Genomic DNA, 27,159 nt, shown 5'->3' with positions numbered 1-27,159 from the left:
CCGGACATGACCCTATTTATTTCCGGACCCGTTTCAAAGTCTCATATAACGATCAACTTCCTGTCTCAAGTCGCCTAATTCTAAACTTCTTGAATAGTTGCCGGTTATTAATAACACTGATTGATCGAAACTATCCACCCATATATTAAGCATACGCCTAAGCTCCAGGGACGAAACTCGCATTTATATAATTACCGCAAATATTTTCCAGATATCTGTAGTGAATGTGTAATAACGCTCATCTCCCAAGAGAAGTGGCAGATCGATAAAGCCGAGAAAAAAGTTAAGCCTATGTATTTCGATATGGAAGTGAGGGTAAATACTGGCTTTCTACCTTTTCTGTCTAGCGATTTTTCATATAAGATAACATGTTTATTTGCGCGCGTAGTCGTAAAGTTATATTTGAACTAACTTATACTGAAACAACATCCAAAGTCTGAAAACTCTGCGGAAACACACGCACGCTTGTTTAAGGTAAAATAACAAGTGTATGTGAGTACAGAAAATGTTCAGAGTCAGCATCGCCTTCTATTAAGAAGATTCGAAGGGAAAGATTGTTATTCGAATATTTAACAACGTACACATATATATTTGTCTCATCTATCTTCGACGTAGTATTAGTAAAAAATTGTGACTTTGTGGTTTGACTTACATATTAAATGTATTTACTTACTTAGTTTTTGGGTACCATTTATCGGCCCGGCAAAATAACCATTTATCGGACCGGCGAGTATTTATCACGACATTATATGCGAATGTCCATCTCTAAAACATTTCGCCGTCCAAATAAAAAGAACGCCCCTCTTTAAAATAGCTCACACAATTCAGTGTTCGCCCGGAAAATCAAACGTCAAATGGGTTGCCAGCAACAAAAAAGAAAAAAACCGACCCTAACGACCCAATCTTAAATGAATAGGGCCAACCTAACTTAACCTAACCTAACCTAACCCTTAAATAAAAAAAAGTGTTGGCTGCTAAGATATTTCGATTTGTTTGGATGGATATTACGATGTGTGGACCATGAGGAGAGTGGGAATGGACAGAAGCGGGGCAACGCGCTATCATCCAACTGTCAAAAATTATAATTTTGCTGATAGGGGCCAGTGAAAATGTAATTGGATATGATTTCACTGAACTATACCCAGTGGAAATGTAACTGGTTATGATTTCACTGAAACGTCAAATTTTATTTTTGTTACTGGCAACCCTTTTGACGTTTGATTTGCCGGATTTTGTCGTTTTGACATATTTTATTTATTTTACAGCCGTGCCAAAAATATTATCCCAATGTTTTTATGCTTATTGGTATTACCTGTGTATTCTCAAGATAACTATAGCCTCATTAATCGTTGATTATTACCTTTTTTTTCAAAATTTTTAACTTAAATTTTTACCTTTTTTTTAAATCTATAGTTCAGAAATCTATTGTTCAGAAATCTACTATAGTTCAGAAATCTATAGTTCAGAAATCTATAGTTCACAAATAATGTGCGCCTTTAGAATACGAGAGGAAAAGCCTGTTTCTCTTGTTCCTGTTGTATCCTGCTCGCGCAAATTAAGTGAGTATGTACCGTTTACCATGCACCATTTTTTTTGATCTTTCGACTTAAGATCTTTCGATTTTCGATCTTTGCCTTCCGATATTTGCGTTTTCTGTCATTTAACATTTTGTCTCGTCACGGAGACCGGTATAGAATCCACATCCACACTATTGACGGGACACCAAATATATTTTAGAGCTGCACAGCCAAACTCTTCATATTTAATATTTGTTTTCATCAATAATAGCAATATATCCGGCGAGGATTCACTTTTTATATCCTCTATTAATTTTTTAAAAACTGCTGATATCCTTCCAAACATTGAGCCTCTGTTAAAACATTAAACAATTTTTCTAAAAAAACAAAACTGTATCTTTAACATTAATATTAGATTTTGTACCTGCCACAGATGGATTGAATAGTTTACTAAATGTTTGGAGGAATAGATTTGTCTCATTTAGTCTTGAGTGTGAGTCTAGTTTTAAGACGCATTTTTGATTAGCCTTTTGTATACACAGCTCCTGTCTGTCTTCTTTTGTTCAGTTCAGTAGTAGACAAAAGCAGTTGCTTGATTTCGACAGGAAAAACACCGTCTATGGTAAACTGCAAGCTCTGTTTTATCCCCTCAATTTCTTCACATAATAAATAGGCAAACGGATAGGAAGACCCTTCTAAATTGCTGATTTATTTTATAAATTTTATGCAAATTTTACTTTTGTTTGTTATTTTTGCACATATTCGCATATTTTACGAATTTAGCATCTATTCCAAATTTTAGCATTAATAGAAAAATGCCCAAAATACGTGTCTCTAACAATGGCGCTTCAAACTTTCACGTCGGTAAAATCGTAATTACGAATATTATTATTAAGAGATAATATTCGTAATTTTTTTATAGTAAGCTTCCCGGACATGCATACAACAAATCCTGAAAGTTCCATCCGTTCAGTGGTTTAGGAGCCTATACGATACAGACAGACAGACAGAAAAACAGACATTCAATTTTATATGGTATAATTGTAATGCATCGTGAATGTTTATAGCCGTCTTTATATATTTAATAATAATAAATTTATTCTTCATATAAATGCGTTTGTATTATAGAATGGAAACCTGGCATAATAAGGTTGATGATAACATTAAAATTTATACGACATTAACATTGAATTCTAGCGCGCCGTCGCTATAGAATTTAATGTGATGGTCGGCCGTCATAATGAAAATATTTATTCAAAGATCGTTTCATCCCATTGGCAAATATTCGTTTGTTGATCGACGCCCTCTCGAAAGTATACAAAAGGTCCAGATCCGAAAGGGCGAGGAGACAATGGCTGCGGATGACCGGAACTCGTTACGAGCGGCCGCAGGGTTTCGCGAACGTTTTGTTTCTGGGGTCGTTTGAACCTCCAAATGGAGAATGCCCGGGGTCGAGAAAACCCCTGCCCATTCCCATCGCCGAGGAAAAGATGTGAGGGAAAACGATCTTTGGAGCCACCGCAACCAATTGAACCTAACGCTTCGCCGATCAAAGAGGACAAAATATGAGAGTTTTTCTTTTTAATGAAAGCTCTCTGTCGTTGCGATATATGTATGTTCTGTTTTTGAATTTTCCCGATTTTCAATAGCTTTAATATTTCAAAGTTTAGTATTACACGAACGCATTGTAATGACATGGATGTGTTTAATATACATATATTGATTTGAAGCTATTCAATATCTTAATTTATATCGTTGATTATAGAAAACTGCGATAAAAAGAAATCATTGTACTATATTAGGTGGGCTGAAAAGTTCGTAGGCTGACATATAGATAGCGCTACTAATATTAAATCCATATGATTTTTAGTTAGCCCTAACCTTAAAAAGACACGTGTATAAATTTTTACAGCTGTCGTACTATTAGTTTGTGAGTTATAGCATTTTGAGTGAAGCAACTTTTATTAGTTTGAAAAAATGGATAAAAAGGAATTTCGTGTGTTAATAAAGCTTTGTTTTTCTGCGAAAAAAAATACTATTGAAGCCAAGGTTTGGCTTGATAAACATTATTCGGACCTTGCACCAGGAAAATCAACCGTTGAGAAGTGGTTTGCTAAGTTTAAACGAGGCGAAATGAGAACCGAGGACGATGCACGCAGTGGACGCCCCAAAGAGGCTGTTACCGACGAAAACATCAACAAAGTCCACAAAACAATTTTGGATAACCGTAAAGTGAAATTGATTGAGATAGCTGAGACCCTAAAGATATCAAAGGAACGTGTTGGACATATCGTGAATGAATATTTCGGTATGCGAAAGCTCTGTTCAAAGTGGGTGCCGCGCGAGCTCACAATCGACCAAAAACAACAACGAATTGATGATTCTGAGCAGTGTTTGGAGCTGTTCAATTGTAATAAACCCAAATTTTTGCATCGATATGTGACAATGGATGAAACATGGCTCCATAATTTCACACCGGAGTCCAATCGACAGTCAGCCGAGTGGACTGCACGTGATGAAGTGACTCCAAAGCGTAGAAAGACGCAAAAGTCGGCTGGCAAGGTTATGGCATCAGTATTTTGGGATGCGCATGGTATAATATTCATCGACTATCTTAAAAAGGGAAAAACCATAAACAGCGACTATTACGTAGCGTTATTGGAGCGTTTGAAGGACGAAATCGCGGAAAAACGGCCCCATTTGAAGAAGAAGAAAGTGCTGTTTCATCAAGATAATGCACCGTGTCACAAATCAATGAAAACGATGGCAAAATTGCATGAATTGGGCTTCGAATTGCTTCTGCATCCACCGTATTCTCCAGATCTGGTCCCCAGTGGCTTTTTCTTGTTTTCAGACCTCAAGAAGATGCTCGCTGGACAGAAATTTTGCGCCGATGAAGAGGTAATCGCCGAAACTGAAGCCTATTTTGAGGCTAAAGACAAATCGTACTATAAAAATGGTATCGAAAAATTGTATGACCGCTATATTCGTTGTATCGCCCTCGAAGGCAACTATATTGAATAATAAAATCAAATTCTAACAAAAAAAAGATTTTTTCTATGCTAGCCTACGAACTTTTCAGCCCAACTGTTACATATAGTTAGTTACATTTTACTGTTCAAAAATGGAAATAACATTACCCAGTATCAGTATAAGAGTTACCTGATGTGTTAGGATGTTTTATATAGATTTATTTCATCTACTTATCTATGCACTTATATTTTCTTTGTGATCACCATCAAAAATTATTAGAAGCTTTTAGCATAACTTTGAAGCAAAACTATAGGCTGACTGTTATTGTCCGATTCAACTAATCACTATTTTTTTAAATTATCAAGATTATAAATACTGTTACGTACGCCGCAGATTAAGCGAATAGAATCCCAGAGACTATGTGACCGTCCAAGGGTTATCTGTTAACGGATTAAGTGCTTGCACTTAGGATCAACGGATATCTGTTAACGGATTAACTAAGTGCTTGCACTTACTTCCCGGATTATATCTGGACTCGAAGTGCATTTAGGCTAAACATTGACCGTTATTAGTCCTTTCTCAGAATCAGTACCGGGAGACCTAATGTTGTGGGAATACATATCCGAATACGTGACTATACAATAGGTAAACAGATTAGACGTCCTGAGAGATCTACCCTTTATAAGGCGGTACGTAGGCGATATCATGTCATTCTGGACTGAGCACTGCCAGTGCGTGTATCTCCTCAATCATCAATAAACGCTGTGAAACGACTAAGGTCTTTTACTTGGATCCTCCACCCACCCCTACACAATAATACCATAATAATATATATAAAAACAGACGCGATATATGTATGGATGTATGTATATAACCAGCAGCGTGGTTTAGTGGGGAGTGTTGTATTCTTTCGTGCAAGGTATCACGGGTTCGATTCCCATTAGAGTCTCGTTGTTGGCCAGAACTTGGTTTGTCGAGGTCGATCAGAATTTGCCAATTTTTCTGATTTTCATTGAAACGGTTCCTGTAAAATTGGCTTTTCTATCTAATTTTTTATTGCAAACCTTGAGTTATTGTTATATCTCAGGTTTCGCCAGATTTCTCTCCATTGGTATCTCTGTGGATGAATGTAAAAATCGTATTGTTACATGAAGAATGTTATTGATCGTATTGTTTACGATGTTTGTAATGTCTGACAATAGATGTCAGGTGTTTTTTTCGATTTACATGTGTATGTATGTAATAATAATGTATTTAATATATCTAATATATAACTCCTCGAGTCTTAATCTGTTTAGCACACTCGCCGATTTGGAGCAATCTGTTAGGCGAATGTGCATGATTAATTAAAATAACATAAAAATAAATAAAAATGTATGTGGGTATGTACATATATATGTATGTATGTGGTGGACGTGGAAAAGAATGGAGATTTCAAAAATACAAGATTTAGAATACATATACGTTATGCATAGGGATAGCGGAGAAGTGGTGGGGTGAAGAGCGTGTGACATGTGCTCCTGATATTGGGCGCCGAGCGACGTCAGGCTGAGCGACGAGTGTCGTTAGCGTTAGATGCGCTGCGTGGAAGCGTACACCCATACGCACATCCACGATAGCACATACATACACACACATTCATTCATCATTTCAAACGGTTAAATGGGTTAAATCGGCGAGCGTGTAATGCGCGCACTCAAGTTTTGCCTATTAATAAGTGCGCGCGCCTATAAATTACCTTACATTATATTTATATAAAACATATAACTATATTTAAATTCGTGTGTCAATTCCTTTTCGAAACCACCCGTTGAAATCAACGGGTGCAACACTAGTATATAATATTTCCGTTCCGTTTTAAGAAAATACGTAGTTATGTACACAGTTGATAATAAGTATGATCAGAATTTAAATATATATGTATGTATATATATATATATATATATATATATATATATATATATATATATATATATATATATATATATATATATATATATTTATATATATATATATATATATATATATATATATATATATATATATATATATATATATATATATATATATATATATATATATATATATATATATATATATATATATATATATATATTTTTTTTTTTAATTCAATCTATGATTTAACATACATTTTCAGAGCAAAAATATCTTAATATTTTCCACATTCAATCGATTCATATTCAGTATAAACTGTTAAAAATCAATTTGTTACATTTTAAAACACACTTGACAAAATGTGGAGAAACATATCTCATTTGGAATAAAATTATATACGCATATCTAGGTATATATAATATCTTAAAAATATTTTTTTACATAAATATTCGATACGCTGTTTTGGTAAAAAAAAATGTCTGGCCGTTTTTCAAAGAAAAAGTGCTTTGTTCCTTTATTAGATTTAAAATCAGAGATAATGGTAGGACAACCCTCGCTCATCTTACTGCAATTGTTTTCGTTTTTATTTTTTTTTTTGTGCTCCTTTTTGCGTTCCACTTGATATAAGGCAGGTTTCTGTGGACTTTTAATGAAATTTATTTCGTTTAATTAATTCTAAGGTGTTCCATTTATCTAGCGTTAATTGAAAATTTTCTACCCCTCCCATAATGAGACCGTGAATCGAAATTATGTTTCATTGAAATGTTTTGGACTGAGATTCATTCGAGCTTTATCGATTTGACAAAATCGTACGAAAGCCATACAAAAAACCTCTCGCATTCAAATCACTTGTTTGCTAATGTTCTTCCACAGTTTTTTAGGATGTAAAACGCCAACAAAGAATATTGTATATTTTTAAATAATTCGCTAAAATGTAACGCAAAAAAAGAGTGAAGGAAAAAAAGTAGAATCGAAAGAATAAAAAAATAAGGTTTCGACAAAAGAGTGTGCGCGTCGAAAGCGGCCGGAATTCGCGAACAAGTTTACATAAATCCGAAATAAATGAATTCGCTTTAGCGAAGAAAGCTCTGAAAGCTCCTCGGGTAGGTATGTTTGCCAACTTTTCGGCCGAAACCTTAAAAATCAATAAAAGCAATGGAAAAGCAGTTTTTTTGCAAAGCATGCGACATTAGGATTCTATTTTTTGGAGTGCTTTCATAAAAATTGCAAAAGTATATTTGCCAGATCCATCGATCATTTCATTCGAATTTTAAAATAAAATAATCTCACATTAAATATCGCTCAATTGAATAAGTTACGCGATCAAACATATGATAATTGAATTTACATACAAATATATTCAATGCAATTAGTCTATAATTATCATACACACGTACTTTAAAACGAACTACTACATACATATATTTTCCCGAACTCAAATCCTTCTAGATTTAAATTTTAAATTTTCCACAAGCGATTTTCATGAACTCTTAAATGCAGAGAACAAAACTGTGTATACGATTTCGGTCATAATGACCCAGTTGGTAAACAAATCACGTTTTATTACCGACTCTCCATTACGCATGTAAATAAAGCGACTCGTTAATTCACTTAATCGACATGCAATCAATTTGCCGAACTCATTAACGATCCGTTAATTACCTCGAATATACAAAATAATAATAATCTTTAATTCGGTTTTCTCCGAACCGGAAAAATCGAGAGATATTTGCAAACTTTTTATGGAAAATTTTTGAACAAACATCCCATTTCACATTGAATTACGTAATTTTCCATACAAAAGATGTTGTTGAATTTAAATATTAATTTAAATTCTTTCCCATGTTATATCAGTCAGTAATTAAAGCTTCAATAGTTGTGAAAAAATCGGTATACAAATACTTGAACTGGTAGCGATCCGATGCCAAGTTTTCAACGGAAAATTTTACACGTTCGAAACAAAAACTTGGATCGTTAGCCGCTCATGAAAATTCATCGAGCGATGAGTTACGGTGGGAAAATTGGCGCTATAAATCAGTTTGCCCCCATTTAATGAAAGTATTTCAATTTATTTCCAAGTACCAACCCAGTCTCATTCCACAGAACGTCTTGAGCCTCCACTCCGTTTCTCCTCGCCTTGCGGTGAATTATGATAATAATTATAACATTTTTTTCCGCTCATATAATGCGATAATTATGTTTTCGCGACCTCCTTCCCAAATACGGCTTGGCAGTATTTTATCTACTGTGTGTATATATATATATATATATATATATTTATTATGCCTACACTTCCGTTGTTTACTCAGATGCTATTCTTTTTGTTTTCAGGGTCGCAAGCCGACTGGAAATGTCGGCGAGTTCGAGAAAAGCGATGGCCTCCGTACTGCTATTACTTCTATGTCTTCCACCCACGCTGATAGCCCTGGACTTTCCCAAAAGAATAGGTGAATAATTTTCCTATTTGATTCGGTGGTTAATTCGGTCGGTTTCGTCGTTGAATTTTGCGTGTCGGTCTTATCTTGCGAAAACTTTAAGGTCGACGATATTGAAAGCCCCGCGATGCTTTTCACGAGCTTTCACAAGTGGCAATAGAATTCTGAAAAGGAGGACAAGAAAATTTTTCAAGTGGCCCTCGAAGGTGACAACCCTTTTGTACCGCCTGAAGGAGATGTAAATTTAGCAAAAACATCATTTTGAAATAAAATAAAGTCAGTTGATAAATCAAAAACGAAAAGAAATTAATTATTTCTTAACTTGAAAATACAAATACATATATTATATGTATGTAGTATATATGTATATATATTTTATTGTTTCTAAAAATTTATATATATATTTTTATTTTTTATTTTTTTTACATACATATTTTCACATACATATATACAAATATACCAGGAAGGCTTAACAGGTAAACCCCAAATGCACCTTCCTGGTCCACATAATTATTACATAGATACATGTGAATCTAAATATCTGACATCTATGGTAAGTATACATATGTATATTACAAACATCGTATTAATACGATAAATAACGATGAATAACTTTCATGTAACAATACGAATTTTGTATTTGATAAACAACCACAGAGACATCTATGGTGAGCATTATGGCGAAACCTAAGATATATCAATAACTAAAGGTTCGCAACAGAAAATTGGGAAAGAAACGCCAATTTTACAGGAATCGTTTCAATCAAAATCAGAAAAATTGGCAAATTCTGATAAGAAACGATCGACCTAGACAAATCAAGGTCTGGCCAGCAACGAGACTTAGCGGGGAATCGAACTCGTAACATCGAGTACGAAATAATTCAACATTCACCACTAGACCACGCTGCTGGTTATATACCTTTTGTATCCTATAAAAATATATGTATGTACATACATATATACATATGTACATATATGAACAAAAAGTATGCAGTGCATCCGCTCTAAAATCGCCAGACAAATTTAATGACAGATTAACGGACGGCTGCTTTAAATGCAATTCTCGTCTTTTCGAATGATAGATTGCACATCAGATGACGGGTAACCTTTCGATGTGCACAGATGCAATTATCAAAATGGTAGTTATTATTGTTGGGTTGGATTTTTTCTGGCGAATTTAATAAGGCAAGATTCGATAAGTTCCGCTAATTAAACTCGCCAGAAAGATCCAACTCAATTTTAATAATTGCATCTGTGCACATCGAAAGGTTACTCGTCATCTGATGTGCAATCTATCATTCGAGAAAACGAGAATTACGTTTAAAGCTGCCGATCTGTTAATCTGGCGATTTTAGAGCGGATGCACCAAACCCGAACAAAAACTTCTGTAATAATTACATAACATAATTATGTTTTCTATGAATATATAAATATGTACATACATAATTTTTGGTATTAGTATTGATATTATTTTTATTATACAAATATGTATATTGTAATTGAAAAGGCCACATAGCCGAGGGGCCCAAAAAGTTATTTTAGAAGAATTTAAAAAAATGGTAAATGCGAAAGGAATAACGAAGAACGACATGTCATAATAAAATATGTACATCGATATTTCGACTTGTTCAACTCGTATATTTTTTGAAGATTTAGTTTATTAACAATTACTAGTAAACTATAAACTATAAACTTACTAAGCATTGTAAACTATTCCGATTGCACTGAGCAACAAAGGACTAATCAATCTTTACTAAGTTTGACCCACTAAATTCGAATATGACACAAATTTTTGTGTCATATTCGACTTGATCTCATTTAAGCAAAAGTGAATATTGGAATCAATCCTAGTATCTTCTATAGATTGTGATAGATTTGAAATACATATAATTCACTGTCGAGCGAATTTTAAACTCAAAAACGTACTTTTTTTTACACATTTTACCATTATATAATATTTGAAAACAGAAGTATAAAGTATAATATGTATCTAAAAACAATTTAAATTTATATTATTGTTTTTTTTTATTATTTAAAACCCTTCTGTATATACATATGTATATATCTATACTTATATGTATTATACATTTTTAACGTGTAATATTTCCTCTAGGTATAAATTGCAGGTTGCTAACGATGCTTTTTTATATATTTTTCTGTTCATTACAATGAACAAAGGAACATTAAATCTACGAGTGATATTTCTGGTTGAAATATTTTTCCATTAATTAGGACAACTATAGAAAGCGACGGAAAAAAACTGATCTATTTTTAATTAAATGTGTACTTAATCAAAGCAATCTCGATTTGAAGAACGGAATTTTAATAAAATTTTATATAATATACGTTAAACTTCCAAATTATATACATACATTTGCGATTATGTATTTGTTGTTTGAATTTGAGTTTGAAAAATATTCTCGAAATATGTCAACCGATCATCTTCCAGTAATAAATTGTATGCTTGACTTAATCGAGAATTTTCCTCAAACTGTCTGCGTGTATATTTTAACTCAATCATAATATTTACGCCGGGAATAAAATACTTCAGACTGTTGTATTCACACGTAAGTCGAGTTTTCCTTCACAACGGATTCCGAAAAATGATAAATTGCCACGAAACTGACAAGGTCGCCGAAAAATCGGGAAAAATTTGCATATTTAAATTGTTTCGCAGAACGGAGAGACGTGGGCAGGAGTGGCAATGGTGAATGGAAACAACTCTGGTACAACGGATTTACAGATTACCAGAGATTGGATCAAACCTTGGACAACAACACCATGACCAATGTGACCTCTCAACTTGGCTCTACAGCCTTCTTGAATTGCCCCGGGAAAAACATCGGAGATAGAGGGGTAAATATCCAACTTTTCCAACAAAATAACATAACCAATAGAAAAACATTTCGCATCGTAGAATTGTTCCATTTAAATTAAAATATTTTGCCAAATGTTTTTTTTAATCCTGCTTTAAAACGATTTACTTGACGCAACGACTTATTTTCATCTTGCTTACATTTATTTCATTCTATGGAATTTCTTTGTTCATACTAATAAATTACCCAAATTGTGAGCAATCACTCTTAATCACAGTTTCCAAAGCATAGAAATTTTCTCCAGTAACTAAAATTGACATTCTCAACTGCAGCTTTCATATTTGGTATTCTCTTGACTTTCATTAAAACGATCAATTAATTCATTGGGAGTGTTTTTTTATTTGTTCATTGTCTCAAACAATCAAACCAATTTACTATGTGCATTTCAAATTAAGTCAAATACATGTTTTTAAATGTAATGGTAATCAAACTGATATAATAATTCATACATGTACGCAAGTATCGTAAAGCAATGTGGCTAATTCCTTAATAAGTACATATGTTTGCCAACTTGAGTTTGATATATATATTTTTCGCTTTATTGCAGCAAATTTCCTGGATTAGAAGAAGGGATTGGCACATATTGTCTTCGGGCATGTTCACATATACGAACGACGAACGATTCCAGGTACTACTCTTCTGTTGTTTTGTTTATTTATAGTATTCGCACAGAAGAGGTCGAGTATGTGTGCCAAACTAAATACGAGGGAAAATGAAGGCGTACAAGCAGAAACACGGATAATGAAAAAAGTTTTTTCGTGTATCAAAGTGCCCCGAATTTCACCATTTCACCCCCCGAACTTTTTTTTTTGACCCGGTGCAAAAACGAAACACCCCCGAATTGGCCGATGGATGCTGCCAAGTGAAAAATGGACCAAACCGATTCGGAGAGCTGTCTACATTTTTGCGCCCTTGCCGGAAAATTGATCCAATCCGACCGAAGATGGGGAATTTATATAAATGGAAAGCATCTCACTGTTTCAGATTCGCACTTCAAAATTCTTGACATTTATTCGTATATCGTGTCGTTACTCGAATTGGAAAACTTGTAAATCCCCTTTTTGGACAAAAACAACGTTTTTATGATTTCTTTAAATCCACCTATAAATAATCAAGATTCTAAACATATCTGGTAAAAAAAATCGGGTAAAAAAATTCAATAAAATTGTTTGAATAACAACATGTTATTTTGGGCTAACGCTTTTTACAATATAATGATTTATTTTCGATAAGTATCCTTTTTCTGTTACAATACATACGCTCTGTGATATACGGCCGATAACGCAATATATAGGAAAATCCTAAGAAGATTCTTCGTCTTGAGTCGATGTGATTTTGAACGAATAATTCAATTTATAATAAAGGGTTTCTCGTGGAAAATTGGAAAATTCAGGAGTGGTTAGAAAGAAGCGAGCACTTTCCTGACAGCTATTCAATTACATTTCCGTATGAAAAGATATAAAAAATGCTTCAATTCAAATGTTAAATGGTTGATACGCCATTTTAAACTTCAAACGAATAATATCGGTTCTATAATTCAATCCTGCATACATATTTTATCCCATTCTAACTATATTAAACGAGCAATTCTTATACCTTTGATGATTTCATCTTAAAAATTATGTATCGATTCTTACTGCAATTTTCGTACATAGTGAATTTCCGTGATAAATGTTGACTATGAACAAACACAATTAGAGAGTTAAATATCGATTTACAACCTTAGTATAGGTATAATCCTGTAGTATAACGTTCAAACGATAAAACATGCAAATATAAGAAAAAGAATATACCTAAATGTTATGAATTCAATATAAAAAATTATTATACAAATTAATGTAATCGTTCGACCACTTGATTTTGAAAGATTATTAGGATAGACTTTTGGTAGTTTACTAATTTATTTTTAAAATATGTCTGTCCGTGTTTTCGTATATACTTCTTCTGTCTGTGTGATTCTCTCCATGTGTGTATTTTTATGTTTAAAGGATAACCGAGCCCCATTAATTTTATTATGCAACTCGAACAAAAAAGCGATTTACGACACAGTATTATGTTCTTACTTACTTACACATGTACATATATAATACATACGTATATTTATATACTTATATACACCTAAAGGCTGTATCTGCTTGACCTATTATCAGTAGAATTTTATAATAGAAGTCACTGATTCTATATAGAATTATAAAATAAATTACAAATAATTAAATTACCAAGTGATTTTCCGTCTTTCAGACATTTATTTATTATTAAAAATAGTATATATATGTACTTTTAATATTAAAATAGAAAAAAAATCGTTAATTAAACATACATACACTCACACATACCGGATATGAGAACATTTTCGATATAAATTCCGATACAAAATGTAGGGAAACTTACACAAGACAAAAGTTCTACTTCCGATTCCGGATTCCAACCAAAACCTTATCAACTCTTAGTTAGTATGTACATAAAAAATACAAATATTAATCTTCAGCTTGATACATTCAGTGGTGTGTAAAAAATCATGTGGTCACAAGATTTTTGATTTTCATCACATTGATATAAGAATTAAACTTGAACACATATTTATAAGGTCAAAAAATAAATATATTTTAATCACCGACACTAGTTTAACAAGACTAAAGGTGTCCAATATACATAGAAACATATACGTGAAATATACGAGAAAATGTGATCAATGATTATGATAGTCAAAATCTTAAGATCGAATTTTCGCATGGTCACAAAACTTCATCTATTGTTACTACGCACATAGATAAAGTATTTATAAAAAAAGTTTCCTCGGTTTATTTAAATTTGTTTTTTTTTTATTCTTCGTTTTGTATATACAAACAGTTGAAGCAATAGTTTTTAAATAATTCTCAACGAGAAAAAAAATTAAAATAAAAAGCACTCGAGGAAAAACCTAAACAGAAAGCTTTTCCAGGAAAAGTCCTACCCTACAAAAAGCTCGAATGCGACCGCCGCTCGACGACCAACTTTTTTGAGCTTTTTTCCGAACTAACTGTAAAATATGGCCTACGGGAAATAATAGAATTTGCGAGCTTTATCGAGTCGTGACAGGCACTGACCGCCGGTAAACTTTTATTTAATAAAACTCCCCAGTCTATATCGAGATAAAGCCTCATTTTTATTATTATTATTAAAACGCACAAAGAAGAGTCTTTGTGTTTAGCGTATCTCGGAAAAGCTGGCGCGACGGAGGGTGGAGAATTTTCCGCGGTTTTTCCGATACACGGGCCTAGACTTGTGTTGTGTATCAAGTGTGCAATCTAGCCAGTTGCCACTGCACACTATTGTTCGTCCACTTTGCATACTAGAGAATTCACTTTGGGAGTGTAGCACATCTGGAAATAGCTTGCTCGCACAATACCAGCTCCCGGTCTCTAGTTCCATAGCACAGCCTCCTCCTTTAACCCCTTCTCTCATAAGTGCAGTTCTATAAACATGTACATGTACATATAAGGAAAAGCGCCCGTCTTGTACCCGTTTCTGCAATCTGAATAATTTCTCTTGTGTGCACGCTCTTTTAACTCGGATATTTTACTCCGAGAAAACTAGAACACCCCTATCGACCATCTCCATAATCCGTTGAGATATTTTCATATTCACTTTGCCGATTGAAACTTGCATAGTGAAGGTTTTAAGGTATGTTTAATGTTTTCGACCCAATTCTGAGAATTCTCAGCCAGACATACTAAAATTCCAATGTTTGTAATGGACCTTATTTATGTTTTTTTTTTGTTGATTTTTAAATGCTTTTTATTATTACGAAATTATGTTCACAATACATCTTATATATATTTTAATAGCTACTGATCTACTGATCATTTTCTATTTTACAATTTAATTTAATTTGGTTAGTAATCATAGTATTAAATTATTCTAATGTTAATGTACAGCATAATAGGAAAAAGTGCTCAAAAACCTATTGACAATTCTTATAAATGCTCATAATACATCTAATACATAATACCTTATTTATGTAAAAAATATTTTCAATTGTCAAAGTTGAACGCTCGCAATATATTGTATATTGAGATGTATCGAGAAAATATATTGACACTTTACTGTTGAATGAAATATTTTGTTTGATACAAAAAACCCCTATAGGTACAATCTCAATATAATTTTTATACAATACTAACTGAATGTTGTTGAAAGTTGGGAAAAAAACAGAACTTTTATAAAGAAAAATTTTCTTGTCTACAGGCTAAGTTTAAGAGTACAAAATTTGATAGTTCTGAATTTAAAACTGTACTAATATTAGCATATCGGTCAAATGAGCTAGCAATAGAAATTTTTCTTTACTTTATGTAATTTTATCAGTTGAACCAACGCGTACTTTTTTATATACATACATACATATATAAAATATTAAAATAATAAAAACATTAAATTGTTTTATATATAAATAAAATAACGGACCGGGAAGCCAAATTCAATTGAATGTGTTACTAGTCTGATTTATACAAATCGAGAAATACCGGACATCGGACATGGCTTTACTGATACAAACTCGCTTGTGTATTAGTAAAGCCAATATTCAAACTTATCGACAATTACGAATGAATTTGAATGGTTAAAAAATCAATAGAGTTTTCCAATTGATCCCACTTATGCAAAGGTTAAAGGTTCCCTGGAAAATAATACCGTTCTCCCATTATTCTCAAAAGTTCAATTTGTCTATTATATACATATGTATGCATACACTCGAGAAGAATCAATAAAGAATTTACTGGCACAAATTGCCTCATTTCATAGATCATTTCCGTTATGTGATATCAAGTCGTACTCATTTATTCTAAACAGACCATTGTGGCATAACAGGAATTCTTAAAGCGCCACAATGGTCAAAAAATACAACACAAAACAAACAAAATAACAATTAAACATAAATTAATACATAACGAAAATAATATACTAATCAATTATACATAAAAAAAATACATTTGAACATAAACATAAATACATCCATACATAAACATAAAAAATAGCATTTAATAATAAGAGATAAAGTAAAAATATCAAATAAAAAATATAGCATAAGGAATGCCTTGCACCTAGAGCCAGTTCCAATAAATATGTAAGAAACAACTACAAATACAAAACATCCCTGTAAGGCCCAAATGGAAGAGAGTTAATCAAAATTTCACTCATAAATCACAATCAATCATGAAAACAATGATGAGCGCAGACTACCAGATAAATGGGTTAGAGTAATTTCCGACAATTTACGCTCACTAAGGTGGAAAATATCACATTCAGTCTCGGCAGCAACGATTTCATTAAGAAGTCGAATAGCTCTTGGAATAGGAGCCATTCGAAAAAGGACTGTGCGGGCAGGAGGTACAGCCATCAAATGATGATGTCTACCACGCACATAGTGATTAGGGACATTAAGTCCTAACTGCTCCAGCAACAACGGGCATGACATATTACCACGTAAGAGCTGGAGAACGAGAATTCAAGGGAATTATACCCAAGCATGCCCAAAAGGAAAGGAGTAGGGTAGAGATATGGGTAATACCCATATTCTTTCCTATATAGGAAACGAAGAAATGCTTTTTGCACTTTCTCAATCATCAGAGAGTAATTTGCTTCATGCGGATTCCACACAATCGCATTATACTCTAGCTTACTTCTCACAAGCGAATTGAAAAGCAAGCGAGAAGACAAAGGATTGGAGAATAATCTTGCATATCTCAAGACAAATCCAAGTCGACGAAAGGAAACGTCAGCGACTTTCTTGATATGGTTGTGAAAGGTGAGTTGAGGATCAAAAGCGATACCCGAATCGACCATAGATTCAACATACTCATATTGCATACATGTGAATGTAAATCTTCATAAGTATTTATTTAAATTTCACGTATTCCCAGGGATATGTTGCTTAGCCAGATTAATAATACTTCACCGAAATGGGATCCCACCTGAATACGTTCCTTTTTAAAAATAATATCTCACACTGAAAATCCCCTGTCGCCGACAAGAGGAGTGAAACGAGCTTGCACACACATATCCATTTCATTTTTATTGTTTCAGATCCTCCACGGAGAAAGCTCGGACGATTGGACCCTTCAAATAAAATACGTCCAGAAAAGGGACAACGGCACATACGAATGTCAGGTTAGACGAAAAACCCTTCATTTTGTTTCTTGACTCGCATTCACTCGTTCCATCTTATTCAAAGCGCAATATTTGACAGATTTCGACCGGAACCGGACTGATATCTCACTATGTCAATCTGAACATAGTCATTCCTGAAGCTCTGATTCTGGGATCTGGAGAGCATCACGTTGACACGGGAAGTGTCATAAGTCTCGTCTGCATCATTGAAAAGGTAAATAAACATAAAAACAATATACGTAATATGGACATCATATACATATATAATAGCGCAATTCTTTGTGTGTCTGCTGTATTTATTAAATTAAAAAAAATTTTCTATTGGTGTTTTATATTATTTACTAATGTTTTTACCCGATATCTCTCGGTATTTGTAATATAAACCGCTTAAATATGGCCAGTATAATAGTAAACATTAAACATTAATATTATTTGAATAGTTTTATGTTATTTAAATTTATTTGAATATTCATTTGATTTTTTATTAAATTGAACGGCACGAATTCTACGAACCAAACAAACATACATACATACAAAAAGTTTGTTTGGAAATTATAAATTACTAGTGGTTTTACCCGGCTTCGCTCGGTATTTGTAATATAAACCGCTTAAACATGACTAATCTATGTAATAGTAAACATTTTATTAAATTTATTTGAATAGTTTTATTTTATATAAATTTATCTGAATACTCGTTTGTTTTTTTTTATCGAATTGACGGTCATGAACAAATAAACATATATAGTAATTCTCTTATAAGATATTATTTTATATTATAAAAATTATTTTATATTATTTTTCATATTATAAAAATAAACATAAATAATACATTAATTATATTTTAAGCAACGCATTTCTTTTAATTTTATTTTAGTTAATAATTTAATATGCCATAACCCATGCGATGATATTTCATTGGGCATAACACTAGTAGGTGTATAATCTTCAAAGTAGAATTTTTCCTTCTTTGGTATATATGTATATGTACGTATTTTCTTTATTTTATTGCGTTCTTATCTTGTTTTATATACAAAAGAAAGTTTCTTTAGTTGTCGTAAAATATATATGTATATATGTATATACATATATACATATATACGTGTCCGTTTTTACTTTATCTATGTTTTTATTTTTATTATCAAAAAAAAGTTTTTGAAAGGTTTCGGAAAGTTCGTATACATTATTTTTATTTTTACAATCTCATTCCGATTCAATTTCGTAATACATTTACGATTATGCTTACAAAATATATCGAAAACTTTCATTTGAATTTTTTCTCCGCTAATGCTTATTTTATACGCTCACATTAAATATTTATGCATATCTCATATAATAGTTTAACAAGATATGGGCCGTTATATTTAGTAAAACAAGTGGCACAAGTCCACTTGTTTTCATTTCGATTTATATTTCGTAAAACATTAAATATAATGTTTTACGTTTTACAATATTTAAAAATGCCTGTAATGCGATAATTCTGCTTTTCCAAGATTCTGGACATATCAAATTAAAAATAATTAATAGCTATTTGTGAATTAAGTCAAACAGAAATAGTGTTTTTCAACTGAAAATTGGACTTCTGTCACTTTCGAATATAACGGCTCATATATTTATATTTTATATGTTTTAAAGCCTCACGTCTGCTTTTATTTTCAATTAAACTATGTACATATGTATATATGTATATGAAATATCTTCAGGTAAAATTGAGAAATTAATTAACTGATTTAATACTAAAACAATATATTTTTATAGAATCTTTTAAATTTCATTGAAAATAATCTCTATCAATTTATTTAATAGAAATTAAAAATTCATAATTCTTTGAAATTATGACTTTTAATTAAGATAATTCACAACGTAAATGAATCGTATTCAAATAGATTTTCCAAATAAATACGATTTTTTTAGAACATTTCTCAAGTCTAAACATCAGTATAAATTTTTCTCGTATTATATTATTATTTACCCCATAACTCCACAGGTAGACCATACGCTTTTTATTTATTTTATATTAAGTTATAAAAATCCTCGTATATAACCCGTAAGTGACCATCACGCAAAACCCTTTTTTTTAATGTAGATATGTATTCCCTATAACAAATTTACTTCAAAAATACTAAGTATCTTTCAAAATTATTCTTCTTATTTTAAGTTAATAAAATCCAAAACACATGAGTAGTATATTTATTAAACATATACCAGTATCTTCACAGGTTACCCTAATATGACACTGTGGCCAGTACGTACATACATATATACAGTATAAACAGTACGTATATATGTGAGTAACCAGTCCATTAAAATTCCTGTAAAGAGATAGTCAGATAAGATGGAAGTGCCAGACTTTGCCCAACCCAAGAGATAAAGAAATCATTCATATAGATCACGATTCGATCACATTAGTCAGTCATCACCATCGAGGCTCCGAGAGTGGTAATTATCATCATCGAGACTCCGAGAGTGGAAGTCGTCACCATCGAGACTCCGAGAGTGGTCGCGTCACCATCGAGACTCCGAGAGTGGTAGTCATTAATATCGACCCCGCAAGAGACGGTAGAAGACGGAAGAACTTTGTTTCACTAAAAACAAAGTTTATTAGTGAAACAAAGTTCTACGTATCTCATTTTAAATTCATCATCGTTCCATAGTTAAATCTGCAGTTTTCGAATATTGAACCAGACAGATTGAACCACAGATTAACTGGATGGCTGCTTTAAACGCAATTCTCGACTTCACGAATGAAAAATTGCACATCAGATGACGAGTAACCTTTCGATTTGCACAGATGCAATTATTAAAATGGAAATTATTAAAATTGAGTTGGATCTTTCAGGTGAGTTTTTAATAATTTAATAAGGAAAAATTCGGAACTAAAGTATCAAAAGCACAGAACGTATACAGGGTAGGTATGCTGGGACTTCGGGTAGATTTCGCTTAGTGTAAGTGCGAGCAGTGCGCACGCATAAGGTACACGTGTCGTTAATCTATGGTTCAGTCTGTCTGGTGCTTTTCGATCGTTTGCACCGCATCGAGTAAATTCAATAGCCTAATTTCGATTGTTATTTTGTAGGAATGTAGTAGTAACGCTATTAGATATATAACTAGTGTTGTACCCGATGACATATATTAAATAAAAAAAATAAATTAAAAGAATGTGTCGTCGGTCATGTGTTCGATCCCCACGCAGTAAATTTTTTTCAAATACCTTTTAAATATATTTAATTTAATATTTATATTTAATTGTTTAACCCTTTTTCACCGAAGTGGGGTATGCAAGTGCCCAAAATTTTACGTTTTTCGTATTAACTATGTGGTTTTCAAAGCTATACACCCTATATTTCTTGTATTCCTAAAATGAACTACAAGAAATTTATTTTAATAGATTTTGTATGATTTAGAAAAAGGGTACATCGTAAAAAAATACATTTCTAGGTTCCAAAGTATGATTTAAAGCACAGAACGTATACAGGGTAGGTATGTATGTTGGGACTTCGGGTAGATTTCGCTTAGTGTAAGTGCGAGCAGTGCGCACGCATAATACGTACACGTGTCGTTAATCTGTGGTTCAGTCTTTCTTGGACTTTTCGATCGTTTGCACCGCATCGCTACCAATAACATAAATGTAAATGATAATATAGAAATCTTGGTTTGTTAATCAAGTAATTTAAAAATATATATAAAATGCGTTTTGGAACATGACAATATATAGTATGTACATACATACTATATATAAAAAATATTTAAGCTTAACCTTTTTCAATTAATTTTAGAAAAAAATAATACAATTCACATTAAGCGAAATAATGAATAAAATTCCAATCAATCAATTCCAAACACCCTGCGTTCAATCGCAAATCCGCACTGGCAATATCTCCAATGCGGCAAACAATTCCAGCCGTAAAAATAGATATAAAAAAAAACACACAGAACCTAACTTACAGCCGAATCCAGAAAATCCGGAACCGACCTAGCTCGCGAATAAAACTCTCAAACCGCAAAACCCTTCCGGCCTTTGTTCGGCGGGGCGAGAAGGAGGGTGGAGGGGGAGGGGGGCTTTTTGAAATTATGAAGACATAAAAATCACAAGACGGGCGCGCCGAGTGAATGTCATTATCCTACAGGCGGTCGTAAATACGATCCTGCGGGATAATCCGACCCATCCGTCTCCGGTCGGGACCGGGACGTGAGCGGCCTGCCATTATCGAAATACGGGGAGACCCTCTATAGCTGCAGTCTGGCCCTGCATACAAATTGGAACCCCCATCCCACCCACCCCCCACACTCCCCCCCCCCCCTTTTAACGTTGGGGCTTCATGTTTCAACTTAATGAACATCCTTCGATGCCGTAAAATTTCACCGTATAAATAATATGTATGTCGATGTTTAGAGTCCTACGCCGCCGCAGTACGTGTTTTGGTACCACAACGAGCGCATGATCAACTACGACACGGCCAGGGGTGGCATAACGGTGGAGACCGAACCGGGGACCAAGACCCAGTCGAGACTCACCATCAGGGGTGCCAGAGACACCGATTCTGGCAACTATACCTGCAGTGCTAGCAACACTGAGCCTGCCAGCATCTTCGTCTTCGTCACTGAAGGTATGTGTATATGTGTATGTTCAGTCAGGGTGACCGTGAAAAAGTCGAAAATGTTCGTTTACCATGCATACATATGAAAAACGGTTAGTATATATACAAACGGGGGGAGAGAGAGTTTTACCGCACGCCACTGATATATATTATATATCGGTCTCCGTGACGAACGGGAATTTGAAATTACCGAAAACGCAAATATCGGAAGGCAAAGATCGAAAATCGAAAGATCTTAAGTCGAAAGATCAAAAAAAGGGTGCATGGTAAACGGTACATACTCACTTAATTTGCGCGAGCAGGATACAACAGGAACAAGAGGAACAGGCTTTTCCTCCCGTATCCTGCGCGCGCACATTAAACAAGGCTGTATGACAAAAAGAGAGATAATCAACTGCATGCCACTGATATATATTATATATCGGTCTCCGTGACGAGCCGGAATGTGAAATTACCGAAAATGCAAATATCGGAAGGCAAAGATCGAAAATCGAAAGATCTTAAGTCGAAAAATCAAAAAAAAAGCATGCATGGTAAACGGTACATACTCTAGTAATTTGCGCGAGCAGGATGCAACAGGAACAAGAGGAACAGGCTTTTCCTCCCGTATTAATGTGCGTGTGCAGAATACGGGAGGAAAAGCCTGTTTCTCTTATTGCTGTTGTATCCTGCTCGCGCAAATTAAGTGAGTATGTACCGTTTACCATGTACCCTTTTTTTGATTTTTCGACTTAAGATCTTTCGATTTTCGATATTTGCCTTCCGATATTTTCTTTTTCGACCTTTTAACTTTCGGTGCTGTGAGGTAGACCCCGGTCAACGACGTATTGATGATTCTTATTTTATTTTTATTTTATTACACTTTATACCAGGACCTTGCAGGTAAACCTCAATGCGCTTTCCTGGCCAATTACAAACAATAAAGCATTTTATAAGTCGCTGTTTTACGAGACATTGAAAACTCGCAAGTTAACGAGACATCTATGAATTGTACATAAATTTCATTTTACGTTGATCATACTCGAATAGTGGTTACATAGTAGGTTTTTAGCCAATTTTTAATCGGGAACCATTTCAAGAGAAAATTGGCGAACTCTAATAGGAAACGATCGACCTGGAGTAGAAAAATATCCAGGTCTGACCAGCAGCACTACAGAATTAGAAAAATTATTTTCCAATCGAGGTCAGCTCATGGGATTGAACCCGGCGCCTCTCGGTGTTAGACAGAATCTTAACGACCAAGCTATACTGCTGACTATGCTTATATGTATGTTACAGTTGAAGTATATCTTCCAATTGTAGTATATTTTGATAAGTTGGAATACATTCCATCTAACCTGGTACCAACTGCCGTTATAGTTGAAGTTTATTTTATCGAACTAATATTTAATACTGACGGTCATAATTGGATATTTGTGACTCCAAGTCAATCGTTTCCTATCAATCAGAGTTTTTCAATTTATCTGATTTCATTGTTGACACTGTTCCTTCATCAAATTGGCAAAATCTTATCCTACCCGCTGTGTCACAAATATCTGAATTTGATTTGTGTACAATTTGTAAAAATGGTTAAACAAGTCTAAATCCATAGATGGCTCTATGGATTGTTTCATTAATTGATTAATTATTCATTTCGTTTTATATATGTAGCTTCTCGAAATACAGCTCGAAATACAAAATCCTCGATTTATGTAATAAAATAAAGTTGCAATGATTGTAGTTAATTTTCCATGAAGGCGCATTGACGAATTTATTCCAACTGGTCAAAATATACTACAACTGAAAATACAGTTTGATGGAGATGTTAGGTTTTCGTGAAAAGTTCACGCGAATAGTAAAATGAGTTGTAAAGTCACATTTTTACATATTTCTTCTTATTGTTTTGAAGACACTCTTAGAGCTATCGTAATACGGTACTCATTACCTTTATTCGTAATACCTAGCAAATATTAACGCAGTATTGATTTCTAAAGCATCCGTAAAAAACATCAGCGATGTCAAAACTCAACTGTTATATTACAACTGGCGCACATTTTTGAAAGTGTATTTGCGCTTGTAGAAATATAATTTACTATTTGAATTTTATTCGAATATGAATGACCCAAAACACCAGTTGGAATATATTACAACTGAAAATAAACTCCGGCTTTTAACATATGTACACATACCATTTCAGATTTCCATTTTCCACTCAATCAAATTTTTTTAGCCTAGCCTTTATCCTATTTACTAGGGGTCGTCTCTTTCAATGTGGCATATATCATTATATATTTAATGTGGATAGATATGTATATGTAGATCAAAACAAGACTTTGGTACAGATAAATCAATTAGGTGATTTATCTTTCCTAATAGGTAATAAGTAGAACACTTAAGATTAAATTAGATTTTGTATTATTTGATGATGAATAAAAAGCAGGTCTACGAATTAAAGAGCTTATAGAAATACTCATAGAGAAAAATAAAAACTGAAAACAAAATTACATATATCCACCAGTATCGGTTAAGGGCGCATACAATTTAGATTCTTCAAAATCACAATAAACTACACAATAATCTACACTCAGATATGTTCGGATTGGATTCCGGATAGTTCGAGCGACGCAAATTCACGACACATCTTGAAACAATGGAGTATTTAGTAACCATGATCCTACTTGAAACAGAACCGTTTATCCGGCACGTGAGCTCGTTACTACCACTTGTATCCGATATAATACGATACATATTTGCCATAAGCCGCACACGCTAATGTTTGCACACCAGTTCTAAATATAATTCGAGCTCCATTCCCATCAAATCATTGCCGTGACGAACATGATCCGGAATATCCTTGAAATGGCCCTAAAAGGACCAATGCCGAACTGACGGGTAATCCAATCAATATGTTGGAAGCTTTTCTAGAATAAAACATATCAGCCGATACATTTGAAAGTGGCGAAAGTCCAATTTTCAGTTCCGAAAACACTATTTATGTTTGATTCATAAACTGTAATCACTTCTTTTAATTTGATACGTCCAGAATCTCGTTAAAACAGAATGAGGGTACTCAAAAGTACTGAAAGTAAATTCAAAAGTATGTACTGAAAATAATCCAAATAAGATGTCAAATCTGCGACCAATTCAGGATGGAATTTAAAGATAAGAAAATTAGCCTGGAGCATACTACAGGCTATTGATATGTTATTTATGCTAGTTTTGATTGTAACCCAATACTCTTGGTTTCTAAAAGAGAACGATATAAAGAAAAATTTGGATCTCAAAGACAATACATGAGTGGAGCATCGACAAAATTTAAATACATACGTGATAGGTTTTCATTCCAAAATATTTGTCGAAATAAGAAAAGTGGAAGCAACTTTCAAATATAACAACTCATATATTTAATGAATGAGAGTTCGACTTAAGACTATACTAATATCTTTCATATGACCACCATAACTATGTACATGTGTATATATGTTTACAGCCAAGCTTCTGACGTTCAAAATTTTCAATTTTTGCTAAGAAAATGAATGTCAATTGTGCTGAATTTCAGGCGTTGGAGTGTTTGAAGATAATCAATATACCCTTCAATTTTTAAAATTTTCAAAATAAAAAAGTTGATATGATCAAGATGATATTGAAAGCCAATTTACTACGTGTTTTTCGACCATTGAACTTCTATCGATTTTTGATAACTGTATCAAATGTTTCGCCCTTTTATTGAATTTAGAACTTAATTACATGCATTTCATTTAATTAAGGTCATAAAAATTATTATTGCCTTAAAAAAAAGCCTTGGTGATCATATGAATGATATTTTGTTACTTTTTAAATGTAATAAATCAAACTTTCAGACAAAATTTGACTCGATATTCGGACGATTTTCAACAATGAAACGGTCATTTGATATTTACCAGTGAAATTTTTGTATTTATTTATGAAAAGTGTAGTGAAATTAGATACATATAATGGAACAATTCAGTTTTGATGACCATATATTTTTGAGCTGACTAGATATTCAAGTTTTGTATTTAATTTTGAGATATTTTTAATAAATCCGTATCTGAAAGCGCGTTCTCAACTCGCTGAGAACCGCTTTCTATATATTTTCCGGAAGACTGCGGGAAAATTTGATTCAGAACGAAGATTGGCGCATGAAATAGGTTAATCTGCCGACAAACGGGAGATCATCGAGCTGCATTCGGGGACCTGGGGTGGTTTTTATTTTTATATTTTTAAATATAGAAAAGCAAAGGGAGCTGATTCCAATTTTGCCAACGGTTAAATTTTCCACCCAACCTCTCCCCCAACTCAACGGCTCGATTATTTTTTGCTTTTCTGTTTTCCCTCCTACCTCTTTCGACGATTTAATTAAGGTTTTGCGTTTTACTTTTTTGCCATTGTCTCGTTTAACCATTTTGTATTTTCCGCAGGTGATAAAATGGCCGCCATACTCAGAAGGAAGAACTCAGCAATTAGCGTCTCATCAACGTGCGATTCAATTAAAATTTTCACTTTCGTGCTCATCATTTTGATACGATGAAACGTGAACAATTTTTAAACGAATATTTAATTATGTAAAATAATAAAAAGAAAATGGAACAAATTGGCGTTATATTTTCAAGAAACGTGGCTGCGCAATTATCATAGTTTCATACGTTTCGTCAAATCAAAATTATTGAAACACCCATGTTAACGATCGAGTCGTTTATTCTTCAAGAATGTAATGTTTTATTGT

The 27,159-nt window shown here is 33.3% G+C and overlaps 1 protein-coding gene across 1 annotated transcript; it reads left to right on the top strand.

Annotated features, from left to right (window-relative positions):
- Nucleotides 1-7,918: 7,918 nt before the first annotated feature.
- On the top strand, nucleotides 7,919-26,964 carry LOC143917340 (neurotrimin-like). The gene is made up of 8 exons (XM_077438821.1): nucleotides 7,919-7,930; nucleotides 8,718-8,769; nucleotides 11,499-11,677; nucleotides 12,245-12,325; nucleotides 17,758-17,841; nucleotides 17,921-18,055; nucleotides 22,232-22,445; nucleotides 26,855-26,964. The coding sequence occupies exons 1-8, from the start codon at nucleotides 7,919-7,921 to the stop codon at nucleotides 26,962-26,964; spliced, it is 867 nt and encodes a 288-aa protein (XP_077294947.1).
- Nucleotides 26,965-27,159: the final 195 nt, after the last annotated feature.

The sequence above is a fragment of the Arctopsyche grandis genome, chromosome 9 (assembly GCF_051622035.1).
Source record: "Arctopsyche grandis isolate Sample6627 chromosome 9, ASM5162203v2, whole genome shotgun sequence".
NCBI lineage: Eukaryota > Metazoa > Arthropoda > Insecta > Trichoptera > Hydropsychidae > Arctopsyche > Arctopsyche grandis.
Note: the sequence above shows the minus strand (reverse complement) of the source record. Positions and strands in the feature narration are given on the sequence as shown.